Source organism: Artibeus jamaicensis, unplaced genomic scaffold (assembly GCF_021234435.1).
Source record: "Artibeus jamaicensis isolate MK-2021 breed Jamaican fruit bat unplaced genomic scaffold, CSHL_Jam_final contig_414, whole genome shotgun sequence".
NCBI classification, from domain to species: Eukaryota; Metazoa; Chordata; class Mammalia; order Chiroptera; family Phyllostomidae; genus Artibeus; species Artibeus jamaicensis.
The window spans coordinates 6,664,405-6,681,314 of NW_026521822.1; the positions used below are offsets into that span (position 1 = coordinate 6,664,405).

The 16,910-nt window shown below is 36.9% G+C and overlaps 1 protein-coding gene across 3 annotated transcripts in view; it reads left to right on the plus strand.

Moving 5' to 3' along the window:
• The window catches only part of VWA8 (von Willebrand factor A domain containing 8), a 459,390-nt gene that overhangs the window by 319,042 nt on the left and 123,438 nt on the right, over positions 1-16,910 (plus strand). For all 3 annotated transcript variants that reach the window (XM_053665428.1, XM_053665429.1, XM_053665427.1), the window contains 2 exons: positions 7,755-7,836; positions 10,944-11,145. In XM_053665428.1, the coding sequence (XP_053521403.1) occupies positions 7,755-7,836; positions 10,944-11,145 (284 nt within the window). The remainder of the gene's footprint in view (positions 1-7,754; positions 7,837-10,943; positions 11,146-16,910) is intronic.

A 16,910-nucleotide genomic window follows, 5' to 3' on the forward strand; every position in this document is an offset into this window, starting at 1 on the left:
GAAGGGTACTGGTTTTCATTATGATAGATAATTATGAAAAATTTTGGTCATTGTGCCACTGATTACTATTTGCATTATAGAGGTGTTTACATTTTTATAGTAGTGTGGACTTCATAAATATAATTCTAAATGTATTGTACTAATCTGTTAATGAGATTGAAAAGTCCTGGTTATATGTTAACATTTAGAATTAGTAGTTCCTTCCACATCAATCACCATTTCCTTAAAATGGTTTCCATGGCAGAAGAAGCAGGTGGATAAACTGGCAACTGCTGTATACTGCTGTGGCAGGAATATTCACAAGGAGACGTATGAGCATAGAGGAGACAGGTGGTTATGAGCTGGCTCTTGAAGGGCGAGTGGTAGTAAATCAAATGAAGGAATTGTTCCACCAAGAGGGAAGCCCATGTGAAAGGTACAGGGCCATGACAGAGCATTCCAGGGATTTCAGGAAATTCCATACTAGAATTTAGAGCACCTTTTTATCCCCAGGAACCTGGAGTTCAGCCCTCATACTTCTCCCTCACCCTCCATATGTAATCTAATCCATCATCATTACATGCCCTTTTGATATGATCTTACAAATATATCTTGCATCCACCTTCCTGTCTGAAGTTTTTATTGCCAACATCCAAATCATTGCCAATACCTTGCACTAGAATATTAGCCTCCCGATGAAGTTCCCTCTTCCACTCTTTTTTCCTCCTCACATTCTGCACACATCTGAGTGATACTTTTAGAGAATACATTTTCATCTTATTAAGGTCCATTTTACATACAGTAAAATTCACCCTTTTAGTGTTACAGTGTTGTGAGTTTCACAAATACATGCAGTTGTGTGACTGTCACCACAATGGACAGAGACCTGTTCTTTTGCCTCCAAATCTCCTTAATGACATTTTGTGATCAAGCCCTCCTCCCAATCCACCAACTCTTGCCCATCTGATTTCTGTACTTAATGATTTGCCTTTTCCTGAATTTTATGTAAATGGAATCATACAGTGTGTAGTCTTTTGAGTCTGGCTTCTTTCACTTAATATAATGTATTTGAGAATCACTTATGTTGTGTGTACTAATAGTTTGTTCCTTTTTATTGCTAAGTAGCCTATTTTGTGGATGTAGGAAAGTTTGATTGTCCATTCACAGGTAGATATTTGGATAGTTTCCAATTTAGGGCAATAATGAATAATGCTGTTGTGAACATTTGTACACAGATTTTTAAGTGAACATAAGTTTTTGTTTCACTTGGTTGAATACCTAAGAGTGGTATTTTTACATCATATGACGACACTCCCCAAGTGGCAGCACCACTTTGCATACCTATCAGCAGGTATGCAAAGTGAATGAGAAAGCGAACTCACAATAATGTTCCAGTTGTTCTGCCTCTTTTCTAGTACTTGGTATTATCATGTTTTTGCCATTCTAATTGGTGTGTAGTGATGTCTCATTTTTATTTGCATTTTCCCTAGTTCCTAATGATGTTGAACATTTTTTCATGTATAACTTCTTTAATGAAATGTCTCTTCATATCTTTTGCCCATTTTTTAAATTATTTGATTTCTTTTTAATGAGTTTTGAATGTTTTTTATATTCTAGATACAGGTTCAATATCAGATATATGCTTTCCAAACATTTTCTCCCATTTTGATAAAGAAAAAATCTTCAATGCTTTCTTCTAGAAATGTTGTATTTCTAGATTTTACATTTATGCTTCATTTTGAGTTAACTTTTCATAATGTACAAGGTGTGGGGTGAGGCTTACTGTTTTGCAGGGGGATGTTCAGTCGTTTCAGTACCATTTACTGAAATGCTCTCCTTTCTCTGTTGAATTTTTTGGACCACTGCTGAAAATCAACTGACCACATATGTGTGGGTCTGTTTTGTTTCATTGATCTATGTGTCCATCCCTTCACTATTACCATATTTTCTTAATTACTTTCTAGCTTTATACTTTATAGTCAAGTCTTAAAATCAGGTAGTATTGATCCTCCAATTTGATGAGGATCAGTGGGTGAAAAATTGCTAAGAGAGTAAGGGAAAATTCTTACTAAATCAACCTTAGATGATTCTTGCTGAAGGCAGGCTAGTGGATGATCAGGAACCCAGTCAGATACTGAGAGTAGGAGATTTGGATCAAGCTTATGTGGCATTATTCTTGCTAACACTGGACAGTGCAGAGACAAACTTTTGGAAACCCCAAAGTCAGGACCTAGTTGGAGTCTGACCAGAATTTGGTAAGAAAGAGAATCTTTGTTATCATCCATACCGATGGCTCTACTTCATTAATTTTCACTACTGTAATACCACAATTTATTCACCTATTTTTTATTGATATGCATTAAGGTCTTTCTGATTTATTGCTATTAAAAATAATGGGTTATGTATATTCTTTTATCTGGTATCATTGTGTGTGTGTTGAGAGTCTGTAAGGTATGTATTACATGTAAGAGTGACAATACTGAGCTGTTTCCAGAGCTGTCCAGTCACAGCATAAAAGGAGTCTCGAGGTTCCACATCCTCATCTGCTCTTGTAGAAGTTTTTAGGTTGTGGTTTCACATTACCTTTCCCTGTTTTCTAGTAAGTTTAAATGTCTTTTTGTATGTTGTGATTTACTCTTCTAGAATTGCCTATTTGTATCTTTTGCAATTTTTTTGGATTGGTAGAAGTTTTACTTCTCCTCATTTGTTTTAAGTAGTGTTCTTTAAATATCCCAGATATATGCAAAAGTGCTCAGGATGGTGTCTGGTACACAGAAAGATTTACTGAGATATTTTTAAAAATCCTTAGGAAAATGGTAGAGGGAGACCCCAGGACGATAGCTGGGCACAGACCTAGGGACCAATCAGTTCAGATTAGAAAAAATTAGAAGATTTCAGGAAAGATACCTCCATGAAAGTGAAAGTGGTAAGTCCAATATGTTTAAATATACTTAGAGATTTTGACAGGAAATTTGAGGATGAATTTGTGCTAAGTAACTGAAAAATTAAACCAACAACAAAACACATTGATTATTAACTCCATGAAAAGAAGAAGTTGTACAGGAAAAAGAAAGCAATAATACCAAAAATAAGACATAGCTTAGCTATGAATAGCATTTATATAATCATAACTATAGAAGTACTGGATATTAATTTAACCAAAATTGTTGATATAAATACACTGGGAATAGGAAAACAAGGTGCTGGGCAGGGAGTAGGTATATAAAAAGAGTTAAACTCTTCATCTTACATTGTGGGAAAGGAATAAATAATCCCCAAAACTAAAACAGGAAGACAGTATCACGAGGAAGAAGGTGAACCAAAGAAACAGTATGAAAGTTTCTGGCAGCAGAAAATGAGGGGTGAGAGGAGTAAAGCAGGGGCTGGCTGCTTTTTCTTTTGGCCTGAGTAACTCTTTATGCTCATGTAAATCTCTCATGAAAATTTAATCTTTTAAAGAAATAAAATACAACCACCTGACTAGTCAGGAACTAATGCATATAAGCCTCTTATTAAAGAAATGAATAAAAACTGCAAAAACTGCTCTCCTTGTGGCTTAATGATGGTATAACTTTTGTTAAATACATAGGGAAAGAGATTTATTGCTTTCTTCTAATTGATTTTCTTGTAATAAAATGTTACCTTTTTTTTAGTCATAAACCTCAGCTCTTTAAATGCAAAATAGTGACTCTTGATTGAAAGTAGTACACTGTTTTCTGAATTTTGAGTAAATTCAAAGATTTGGTATCAGCATGATTGCAAGGCACACACCACTCTTGATTTGTGAGTACAAGATAGTTAAGTAGCCCTGGCTGGAGTAGCTCAGTGGATTGAGCATGGGCCTGCGAACCAAAGGATCACAGTTTGATTCCCAGTCAGGGCACATGCCTGGTTTGCAGGCCAGTTCCCAGCAGGGGACACACAAGAGGCAACCATACATTGATATTTCTCTCCCTCTCTCCTTCCCTTCCCCTCTAAAGATAAATAAATAAAATCTTTTAAAAAAAGATTGTTAAGTAGAAGTTAACAGATGTACATCAAATTACATTGCTAGAAGGAGTAAGTTTTTTTAACATAATTTTTTTCCCTGTATAAATGTTATTGGTGCTTTTACCTGACAGTTTTTATACCTCTTCCTAACCTTGGCACTGTGCATGTGAACAGTCCCCACTGTCCATGGGAACGACACGGTCTACATTGCAACAGTGACTTTCCTTTAGTCATCAGGGAACTAATCCCTAAATACAGTTCATACCTGCCTTTGAAATCCACCTGGATTATAAATGTGATGGAAATGTACTGAGCTTCTATCTTCTCTGCAGTGTTGGAACATTTAAAATGGATAGACAAGGATTTGGCTAAGTTTGGAGAGAAATCTAGCCAAGGTTTTTTACTTCCTTAATTTAATCATATATTCTGAGCTGATTTATTTTCAAATTAGCAAACATGAATTCTGATTATTTTTCAAGTGCTTACAATTACCACCATCACTACCCTTGGTATTTTTTGAAGTACTTTATAGCGACATATTGCCTTTTCTGATAGTGAAAATATTTTTTAGCACAAAGAGTAAAATTCTTGCTTTCTCTACTTGAAACAAACACAGCTATTATTGAATTTTCTCATCCTCTTTATGCCATGAAATTAATTTGCACAGTGAAACTAGAAAAATTTGTAAAAAGATAATTTAAAATAAAATGGCTTACTATGCTTTCTCGGGCTTTCTAAAAGTGCTAATGGCAGTAACTCAACTTAATACTAATAGTTATGAAAATAGTTCCTGTTAGTGGCAAGCCAAAAAAGCTAGGCAGCTCAAGCCATCTCAACTGCTTCAATAAGTGGTCATTTTTAGCAAAGAGCCTGGGTCTATAAATAATTGAACCTACTTCAACTAGCTCTTAGCAGCAGGAACTATCAAAAATGACATACAATGCAAAACTTTATCCAAGCTTGACCTTATATCCCAGGCAGCACTTCCAATGCAGGCAGTACCTGACTTAGGATAAGCATGTTCATCTTTTACAAATGGCCACCTGGGGACAGCCAATCTAGCTGGGTGGTCAGCTTACCATAGTAATTCTCTCTTCTTACCCTCTGCTATCCCTGCACATTATCTTCCCTTCCCTTGACCCCTTCACCCCTGGCTCCACTCCTTGCCTAGCTCCGCAGCTCATACTGGGCCCCAGGCCTGTGATTCCCACCCTAGAATTCTAAGTCCTTAAGGGCCCACAGTGAGGTTTTTTCCCCCCAAAAAAGGACTTTCCACTTTATGCTGTGGGTTTCTCATCTCTTTCTTTTCTGTTCCCAGGGCTTTGTATTGTTCCTGGTGCAAAATAAGCTCAACCTTGTCTGTTGAGTAAATAAGAGAGATTTTGAGTTTTTCAGGTGGCCTACTGAAGCACCTTCAACTGCATATATGAAATAAAAATACCAAGTTTCTTATTTCTTATAAACTACATGTGATAAACTCAATGTGAGCATTTTTTATGTCTACAATAATAAGTTATAAGAAGATATAGTTAGGTAAATAGCTAAGTAACTAGATAGATAGGTAGATAGATAGATATATAGATAGACAGACAAATCTTTAAAAGTATGGGTTCTGTGTTAGAGAACTTTTTTGTTTGTTGTTTTCAGAGACAGGTAGTGGCTCAGAGTTTGTAAAATGGGACTATTGTTGGGGGTGCTCCACCCGCAGGGCCTTCCCAGCCACCATGGATGAGAATAAGTCTACCAAGACATGATCTGCTTGGGGAGAAAAGGTGGCTGATCTCTCAAAGGAGAAGGGCCAAGAGGTTTTTCTTCAGTGGGCCTTTATTTGGTTCAGTTTGCACAGGAAGACAGGTAAAGCTTATCAATCATTGTCAGGTAGTAAGGATCAAACAATAGATAACATACAAAGAACTCTGAGGGCTTATTCTGAGTCAGAGTCTGTTAGCTAAAGAGCTACAAACCTTTGGGAAACAAACTGATATCTTGCTCAGACCTTTATCATTTAATTGAGAGCATTCTTATCAAAACAGGTTTCACAGGATTTTATGTATTCTTTCTTAGGCCTCATCACCCTTTTCAGCACAGGTCTGCACTGCCCTCTGGCATTGTTTCAGGCTTAAGTCAGGCAAGGGAAGTAAGGCAGCTAGGAGATTAGAAGACTTCTTGAAGACAGAATGAGGACTTGGGCTATGTCAAAGCCAAGGGGTAAGGTTCCATCACCCCATTTTGCTATAGCCCCCAAGTCCTTCCCTGAGGGCTCCCTTGTGATTGTGCCTGTCCTAGGTCATCCCTCCCTTGAGGAATTTTACCCATCACTGGCTAACTGATCATGCACTGGGGGTCAGACAGGGTGAAGCAAAAGGGGCAGAAGGGGTGCCCCTGCCAGGGAGATAAGCTTTCTTTCTTTAGTGGCTTATGGTCCGAAGGTTGCTCACTCAGTCTTAGCCATGGGGGGCTTACAGCTTCTAAAACCAGGCAGGGTGGCTCCCAACAGGCTATTTGTAAAATTGTTGTTGCTCTAGGGCCCACTCAAGTAGGAGCTGTGGGAGTGGTAGACAGATTGCAGAGGCAGAAAGCTGTGGGTTTGAAAACCACCTCCATCGCTCTACCAATACCTCACCTCAAGCAAGCCACATTATTATATTACCTCAGTAAACCTCAGCTTCCTCATCTTTCAAACAAGAATCCCAAGTCTTTGTTGTTATCAGTATTAAAAATGTAATCTGTAAAGACTAAGTAGAGTTCTTGATGTGCAGTGAGTGGCAGCTAGAAAAGATGAAGGTGATGGTGATACTCAGGGCTGTGGAAAACCCCAAGAATTGCAGTAAACCCCGGATATTTGCTGGGAAACAACACCATTGTTGTTGAACCCTCTCCTTCCCGTATTTTCATATTCTTCATGACTGAGTCCTCACCCCACTGAGCCATCCTCACTTCACCTTTTCCTGTCTCCTAGGGCCTCAATAACTGCAACTGTGTGTTGAGCAATTACTAACTTGGTGCTTTGCATTTACTAGATTCATCTAATCCTCAAAATAATGTTTATGATGATGTTCTGAGGCTGCTGTTTATCCCCATTTTGCCAATGATAAAAGCAGATCTCAGAGCAATAATTAACCTGACCAGCATAAAACACTGTTCGGAAATGTAAGCCTTTCACACAAGGTCAGCCTGATTACAAAGTAGATGCTGAGTCTGCCAGATCGGGGGTGTCAAACTCACTTTCACCTGGGGCCACATCAGCCTTGTGGTTGCCTTCAAAAGGTGAAATGTAACTTCAACTCCTTAACAGTTAGGGAGTAGTTACATTTATACAGTCCTAAAATTATTTTGGCCCTTTAAGGCAACTGTGAGGCTGATGTTGCCCCTGGTGAAAATGAGTCTGACACCCCTGCACCAGATTATACTATCACTGTGATTTCCTAAGAAAGAAACCAGAATTCAGATGACGAAACATTTCACTGGAAGTACTAAAACATTGACCCATCTTGGGACGCTTTCAACGACAATGAAAAGAACTTAGGTTATTTTTTGACAGTAAAGAATCACTATCTAATATGCATCTATTTGACAGTCTTTGTTATTTCCCTAAGAAAAACGTAAGTTGGGAAGTGTGGCTTTGAGTCTGGACTTGGCCCAGAACCTTGTCAAGTGGGTCTCAGAGTTCTGCTTCAGGCTATTGATAACTTCATTCCACTTTTAGTGGGATTTATGCTTTTGGGGGTCCTATTTTGGTACCATGTAGTAATTTAATTCTCTGCTTATGTCATGACTATTTTCAGATGTTACTCCTCCACACACATCTGGTTATATAGAAGTCACTGATCTTCAATCAAAGAAACTCCGATATATTCCAATTCCCAGGTAATTTAAACCTTTGTTCTTAGCTTGTATGTCAGATTTTTTTAAAAAATGAGTGAATTCTTAACAAGTACCTTGAATAAATGTGCGCTTTTTGTTTCTTTAAATAGAAGGCTATTTTTTCATGTACAGATGGTTTACATCTTGCTGTTCTTCTTCATGCCTGACTGCCTTTTTAATTTTCATTTTGGAAAAATGTTCAAATGTTACATAGGTATAAATCAATCAGCTTTTATAGACGTCATTTCTCTTTTTTAATCTGTCCTAATGGTAATTTTTCTGTTTCTGAAATAGCATTTTTATTGCAGAAATTTTCATACTTACTAACTTTATATATTATTTTTCTGAGGTAAGTGGGTTAAAAATGTCAAAGTAATTTAAATAGTATTTGCTTAATATTGTTTTAAAATATGTTATTGTGTATCTGCAATCAGGAAGGCCATAGAGTAGTCAAAGGATTTCAGAGATTTGGAATAGAATTCATTTCCATTCGCTGCTTTTATTATTGTCCAGTGATGGAGGCAAAGCATTCACACTAGCCTGAATGAGGATACAATTGGAAAAGCAAGGAGGCTCGGTGTCTGCCTTGTAAGCACAGGTGTCCTAACCTGTCGCCCATCCCTCTCTGGATGCACACATGCCTGACCTCTTTCAACCTGCATGTACACCTGCTTTGGTCTCACATCCCCTCCTCACATACAATCCCTCACAGGTGACTGAGCCTTCACAACACAATGGCAAAAACATCACTCGGCATGGAAAGGGGCTAGTGGGGTACAGGGCAGATAAGTGGTGGTGGCTCACAGTTTCATTTCTTAGGACCCTTTGGTCAAGTTCAAGAAATATAAATAATGAAAGCATAGTTGAAGAAACAGATTTACTTATTCCAACATATATATGTATGCCTTCTTATGTCAGTTTAATGGAAAATAACTTTAGTCATTTAGGGAAAGTCCTTATTCACATTAATTGTATGCCCATTAAAATACACTGTTAGTGCAAATTACAAAAGCAAGGAACAACTTTCTGTATTTTACACTTCTAAAGCATTAAACAATTTCTTTCATTATATTCTTCTTACTAGCCCTAGCTTTTGATTTCTATGTTTTTCTTTTTTGACTTTCTCAATAACATATCTGTTATACCTGCCATAGAAAAAATATCTGGAAGAACAACTGTGTATATAACCAGTGCCAGCTGGTCACCATAATTCATATAGAGCTGCACTGTCCAATAGAAGTATGTAATGTGAGCCACATATATAATATTATTTTCCTTGGTAAGCACATTAACAAAGTAAAAAGAAACAAGTGGAATTAACTTTAATATTTTATTTACAATATATCTTAAATATTATAATTTTGACATGTATTCAATATAAAAATTTTAATGATGTAATTTATGTTCCTTCTTTTTTGTCTTTGACAGCTAGTATGTATTTTACACTTATAAAACATCTAAATTTGGACTGGCCACATTTTAAGTGCCACGTGGTTTACTCAGTCTGTTCATTGTCAGTATGTCCTGAGTTTCTCTTGAGATTAACTCTTGTCATATTTTGGCATATATGTAACCCAAGGGAACAACTTATCTGGATTTCAGTTTTGTTGCTAAGTGCTTAAATTGAGCATTCTGCTAGATATTAGGAATTTTCCATTTGATAGCTAACTTCAAATAATAGAAAAATACAGTAAAGTTATGTGTAAATGAAGGGCTAAAATGAGTATGTCACTTTTCCCCTCAGTAAAATGTATTTTTCTCAGATGTTTATATTATTTGCACTTGTAAAATGATACTGCCTAGTCTTATATGTGGGTGTATATAAATCTAGTTTTCACTCTACTATAAATCTTTGTGCTCTTTAAAGAACTTATGTATAAGGGGAACACATACTTGAAAAAGTGGGGAAGAGATTTTAGACCTAGTGTACAAATTGTTTTAAAAATGTGATTTCTTCATCACTGTTTATTGACATATTGAAAAAATTGCCCTTGTAAATTTCTATTTTCATGGCAGAGTTAAATATGCAACCAGATACAGCACTCATTAGACACACAATCTTGAGTGCTCTCCGGAGACTTTCAAACATCATAGTTTTACATGAATAAATTTCATTACTCTTGAGTTGCCCTTTACTTCGCCATCTGTCCCTACTAATTTTTTTTTCCTAAGGCAAATTTTTTTGGAGAACACAAACAGTGAAAGCCTGTATTATATCAAATGTTACTTTCTTTCAGTCCTTCTGGTAATGCAAAGTAATTCTAAAACACTTGGTCCCGTCCTACTGTTGTCGTCCTCTTCATATAAACATTTTCTAAGACTTCTGTGTTACAGAGGAGTGGGCTTTGTTACTCTGTGTTTACAATCTACTAAGGCAGACCAAAAAAAAGGTCAAAGTAGTCTTGGTTTACTTTTGGAATGTAGGACTTTCCCTAATACATAGTGGTTTTATGGTTTTACCAGATCAACAATGATAGCTCAGATAATGATAGCTGATTATCTGATGAGTCCATACCTTTAGACAACTTATTATAGACTGTATCAGATGTATTTAGAGAGCCAACACTAGTAATTAGAATTTCTAGTGTATGTTTTGTATAATGCCAGCTATACTCAAATAAAGTATGTATGAAATCGACTCCTACAGGCAGAAGTGCACTCCTAGAAATGACTATATATATGAAACATAAAATAAATGAAATATATATTTGTATGAAATATATAACATAAGAAATACACAAATTCCTGACTATAAATCCTTATAACTTCCTGAGTTAGAAAAGGCAAAATATTAAACACAAAGGCAGTTAAAACATATAAACTAAACATCACTTTCAGCACTGACCTTAGGCTGCATGTTTGAGAAGTACGAGTTGGTTTAGAGTTTCTTTCTCTCTGGCAGTGAATATTGATGTTATCTGGCATCCATAAATACAGAAAATAACCAATAACTGAATGTGTGTTCTTTTACTTATAGATAGATCTGTTGATAACTTTTAATGTGTTTACTCTTAGAATTCTATATAGAAAGTTTAATGAACCTAATTCATGTTAAACAAGCTTCATTACCTAGTCTACCAATTGACTGAATACCGTGATTTCCTTTTTAGATCAGAATCTCTCTCTCCATATACAACATGGCTATCTACTATTTCAGACACAGATGCGCTGCTAGCTGAGTGGGGAAAAGGTGGCGTTGTCAGTGTTGATATGGGAGGTCACGTCAGGCTTTGGGAAACTGGACTTGAACATCTGCAGCGCTCACTCGCGGAATGGAGAAACATGATTGGGCAAGATGACAGACAAATGCAGGTACCACTTGAATTAACCTTACCTTAAAGTCAGAGTATGATCGTAAGGGTGCATACTCTGCAGTAGAAATTTAGTTCCTAATGCCACAGTTGTGGAAACTTCTAGCCCAGTGACTCAAAATAGTTGCTTAAATGGCTAAAGTAAATTTGGGACCCAGAAAAAGGCAAACTTTATCTGTTTAGGTAGGGAATAAGTAAAAATATACCTTTTTTTTTCTGTCAGTGCTTAAATATACAGGTTCCTCACAACACAGCATGCTAATATAGTCAACTTTTATTTTTTACCCTACAGCATTAATCCATTTCCAGCACCACCTTTGCATCTGTCTCACTTTTACTCATCATTGTGAGCACCTGTACATGCTACACAGGAAATAGAAATACTGAGGATCTAAAATGCAGCACATTATTATAAGGCCAAAACCTTTAGGCTAGAGAACATAAACAAAATTATGCATCTAATAGAGATGTGTTTTTATCAAGTTCCTTGCTTCCAGATCATGCAAGTTTAGCAGTAACAGTAAGTAGATCCAACCCTGCACTACCAAAGGTGTATGGGAAAGGTGTATGGGAACAGGTCACAGAGCAAGAGGAAACTTCATGACTACAAAAATGACTCAGTCACACTAATCTAGCTGCTACCTGGAACTGATGTGAACAATGAGGATGTCTGTGTACCCATAAATACTAAAGCCCATCATTAAAGGATTTATTTGTAATTTCTTTAATTTTCAGAAGAAAATTTTGTTTACATTTCATTTTTTATCCAGCAAAAAGAAAGGTAGGTGTCTGCTGTTTGTGTTGCTCTGCAAATTAGCAAGATAAGAAACGTCATAAACTATTCATTTGATACCTGATTAATAATTAACATTTTGTGTGGTTATTTTTGTGATTTCCTTAAAAGAGAACTATATATATTTCTGAATGAATAATACATAATTCTCTTAGATTCTTAAAAGCTTGAAGGAACATTTTAAAATCACAAACCAGTGTAGACAAACAACCTCAGGTTCTTTTGAAATGGTATGAATATATTAATTAAACTAAAACAAATATATAGCTCTAAAATAAACATGTCATTAAGTGCAGTGGATTTATCACAGCAACAGACTGAATGTTGGTCACTATTTGTAACAATAATTAGAAAATTAACTATGGTTCTATTTCTTATATTATTTTGAACATTAGTTTCTTCCTTTTAATTAAGGCCCTATTTTCATACAATAATTGGTAGCTAATAGGAAACACTATTGTATTAGAATCTTTTATTTTTAATTTCTCATGTGTTATAGATAGCAAAGGTCATTTTTTCCCATGGTCAATAGTTATGGCCTATTAAGTTTATCTTTTTAAAATATATTTCTTTGATTATGCTATTACACTTGTCCCATTTTCCCCCCTTTACTCCCTTCCACCTTGCACACCCTCTCCCACCCACATTTCCCCCCTTTAGTTCATGTCCATGTGTCGTATTTATAAGTTCTTTAGCTTCTACATTTCCCATACTATTCTTGCCCTCCCCCTGTCTATTTTCTACCTACCATGTATGCTACTTATTCTCTGTATCTTTTCCCCCTCCTCCTCCCACTCCCCTGTTGCTAACCCTCCTTGTGATCTCCATTTCTGTGGTTCTGTTCCTGTTCTAGTTGTTTGCTTAGTTGTTTTTTTTAGGTGTGTGGTTGCTAATAATTGTGAATTTGCTGTCCTTGTACTGTACATGTTTTTGATCTTCTTTTTCTTAAATAAGTCCCTTTAACATTTCATATAATAAGGGCTTGGTGATGATGAATTTCTTGAATTTGACCTTATCTGAGAAGCACTTTTTTTTTTCCTGAGAAGCACTTTATCTGCCCTTCCATTCTAAATGAAAGCTTTGCTGGATAGAGCAATCTTTGATGTAGGTCTTTGCCTTTCGTAACTTGGAATACTTCTTTCCAACCCCTCTTACCTGCAGGGTCTCTTTTGAGAAATCAGCTGACAGTCTGATGGGACCTCCTTTGTAGGTAACTGCCTCCTTTGCTCTTTCCACTTCTAGGATTCTTTCCTTCGTTTTAACCTTGGGTAATGTAATTATGATGTACCTTGGTGTGTTCCTCCTTCAGTTCAACTTCTTTGGGACTCTCTGAGCTTCCTGGACTTCCTGGAAGTCTATTTCCTTTGCCAGATTGGGGAAGTTCTCCTTCATTATTTGTTCAAATAACTTTTCCACTTGTTGCTCTTCCTCTTCCCCTTCTGGTACCCCTATAATTCAGATGTTGGAATGTTTAAAGATGTCCTGGAGGTTTCTAAGCCTCTCCTCATGTTTTTTTGAATTCTTGTTTCTCCATTCTTTTCTGTTTGGTTGTTTCTTTCTTCCTTCTGGTCCACTCCATTGATTTGAGTCCCAGTTTCCTTCCCATCACTGTTGGTTCCCTGTACATTTTCCTTTATTTCACATAGTGTAGCCTTCATTTTTTCATCTAATTTGCGACCAAATTCAACCAATTCTGTGAGCATCCTGATCACCAGTGCTTTGAACTGTGCATCTAATAGGTTGGCTGTGTCTTCATTGCTTAGTTGTATGTGTTCTGGAGCTTTGATCTGTTCTTTCATTTGGGCCATTTTTTTAATCTTGATGCACCTGTTATGTAGTGAGGGGTGGAGCCTTAGGTGTTCACCAGGGTAGGGCAGCCCACATCTCTGCGTTGTGACACTGATTGTGGGGCAGTGGTCTGAGAGGGAACAACGGCACTTGCTCTGCTCTCTGCCAGATTTTAGTCCTTTCTGCCACTTCCCACAAGCAAACTGGGCCTTTCTGGTTCTGATTCCCATGTGGGTGGGCTTGTGTATGTTTTAGGACCTTGTGGGTCTCTCCAACAAACTCTTCTGTGAGGCTGGGAGTCTCTCCTGGCAGCTCAACCCCCACAGGTATTTTCAACTCGTATTTTGAGGCTTTATTTTCTGGCACTGGGACCCTGGGTTGTGAGATCTGTCCCCCCCCACCAAGTTTCACCTGGTTTATCTGCACATGAATGTGGGACCACCTGGTCCACCAGCTGACTTGTGCACTGCGCTCCTCCACGATCCACCACTTCACTGGATCCATCTGCTGCCACCCTTTGCGCCCAGGGTCTCCCAGCTGCTGCCTTGCTTGAGTCCTCTCCACCCAGCCGCCCAACTCCGCCCCTCCTACCTGTCTGGATGTGTCTATTTTAACTCCTTGGTTGTCAGACTTCCATACAGTTCAATTTTCTGTCAGTACTTGTTGTGTTTTTTTGTTTATAAATTTTTGTTGTCCTTATTTTTGTTGTGCGAGGAGGCGCAGTATGTCTACCTACACCTCTATCTGGACCAGAAGATATATTAAGTTTATTTTTTACTACAGAACTTTAAAAAGGATGTTTACTCATGATTTTGATAACTGGTGTTAATTGCTACAAAAATTAACTGTTATTTGTGTTTTAGCTACACGACTTTTTTCTCCCCACTGTCTTTCCTGACTCTGTTATGCATCTTTTCATTCCCAGCTCATATGATTGGCACATGACAGGCAATTAGTATGTTTGCTCATGCTCACATTCATACACACTAAATTACACTGCTCATTATAGCTATTTGGTAACAAATGGGGTTCTTTTAAACTGTCACAAATTATCCATTTGTTTTATATAAATGAGTATTTGGTGAATATATATATGATTATTAAGTTAGGAATAAACAGGTTCATAGTATCTAACATCTCAATAATGAACAAAATATTTGGCTATATTATACCACATAAATCTGATTTTTCCTCAAGCCACCCATTTTCTAGGAAACATATCTGTGTCTTGAGTTCAATGTTCAGCTATAGCAGAAACAAAGTTATGTAATTTGTAATTGAATCATAGTTTCATTTAGAAAATTAGAATAATTGTTATCTGACATTCTTCTTCCATCTCTGATGTTCCCTGGTCCATTCTGATTGATATTAAAAATATATACTTATATATAGATTCAAACTGAGAAACAAATTGTGAGCATATCTTTACATATAAACAGGATTTATTGTCCAAATAGTCTGTCATTGTTTCAATTTTGGTTGCATATCTCCTCTTCCTTTTCAGTGCTTAGTAAACAATGAGACAACATATTTAATTGGTCTTATTTAGACCAGTGCATGTTATTATTTACTAGTACTTTACACAACCAACTCTAAAGGTGAATTATCCCAGGGGTAATGGACACAAAAAGAGAAAATCTGTCTTTTCCAGTTTTTTTCCTGTTTAGTCCTTCAAGCTATTCCTCATTTATGGACCCTCTATTCAACCTAGGTCTGCTCCTGATTTGGGGGCTTGATTGGAAGTATTAGAAAAGAACAGGTTCTCCGCACCATATGGCCACTTGCTGACTGCCAGCAGCTTCCCTCGTCACTGGCAGAGTAACCCGATCTCCATCTAGTGGCCAAAAGGACTTACTTTTCCCATCATAGAAGTGAAAAGGCTAGGTTTGCACTCAGTAATTTGAGGCAACTCCGGGCTGCTGTGGGAGTTGTACACGCTACTGCTGCTTGGGCGGTTCCTGTTAGTCATGATGTGTTCCTTTAGGTCTTCAGTGGAGGCCAGGCAAACCACCTCCCATGCCACCCACCACTTATAGACCCCCATCTTTCCTGAATTCCTTTGGTGTTTTATTTAGGTAACTGTGTCAGTCACATGCTTTATCTCTATCCTTATGACTTTGCTCTGCAGCCATTGTTCTTTTGAATTTTTGTTTTTGTTTATTGAATTCATTGATGGTTGTTTTAATGAGTATAGCTTGCAAGAGGGTGTATATTAAGCTCAGTATATAATGTGTTCAGCAATTTTAAATGCTTTGATAGGAACACATGGTTTTCAGATAGTAAACAATTGTAACAACAAACTCAAAGCATCATTCTAACTGTTCTGAGCCAATTATTAAGAATCCATTTTTATTACTTTTACACTCCATGTTTTCAGAACCACGGGTTAATTATAAGACAAATTTTTCCTGACTATGCTTCACAGTATTCTTTATAAATCATAATTTTTGTATATTTTTATTTATTGCCATTTGAAGTCTTCCTGAAAAGGCTGTTAAAACTACACCACAGCTTTCTTCAGAACTCAAATCATTGCCTCTAAAAGGCTCCTGGAGACTATTCTTGTGACAGTGGAAGGGCTAAAAGGTTTCAAATGCTGTCTTCTATCACAGTAAACTAATCAGAAACTAAGTATTTTACATATTACTGGTAGAGCCTCTCTGAAGCCTTTGAATAATACTATATACTTTAAAAATGGATAGAATCCTCTAAAACAAAGACAGTGTGGAACTGGAACTTACTCATCCTTAACAATTAAGAAAGTGCCGGATACACAAACATAGTAAATATTTGAAAATAGAGAGATGCATAGTAAAAATAAAACAACATAGAAAAGGAAGCTAGTTTGAATTGAGCATAACTCATCCTTCCCCCATTTCAAAGAAAATGTTCTAGGAATGTGAGTCAATTTTAAGGCTTGCTGTACTTAGCTAACTAAGCCTGATCACTAGCTCAACAGTTATGATTTTTTAAGATCTCACTAAGATGTGAAGGCCTACTTTCAGTTTCGGAAACCACTGGGTTATTCGATTGGTACTCCATCATTAAATTTAGTTTTTCACTCTGTAGGCTGTTATCTCCAGCTCTTGTATGGAGCTTCACAATTCTTTGTTCTTTTTAAGGGACATAGTCTGCCCTCATACTTCATGCTTTGTTTTTGTCAGTAATTCTGAAAATACTTAACA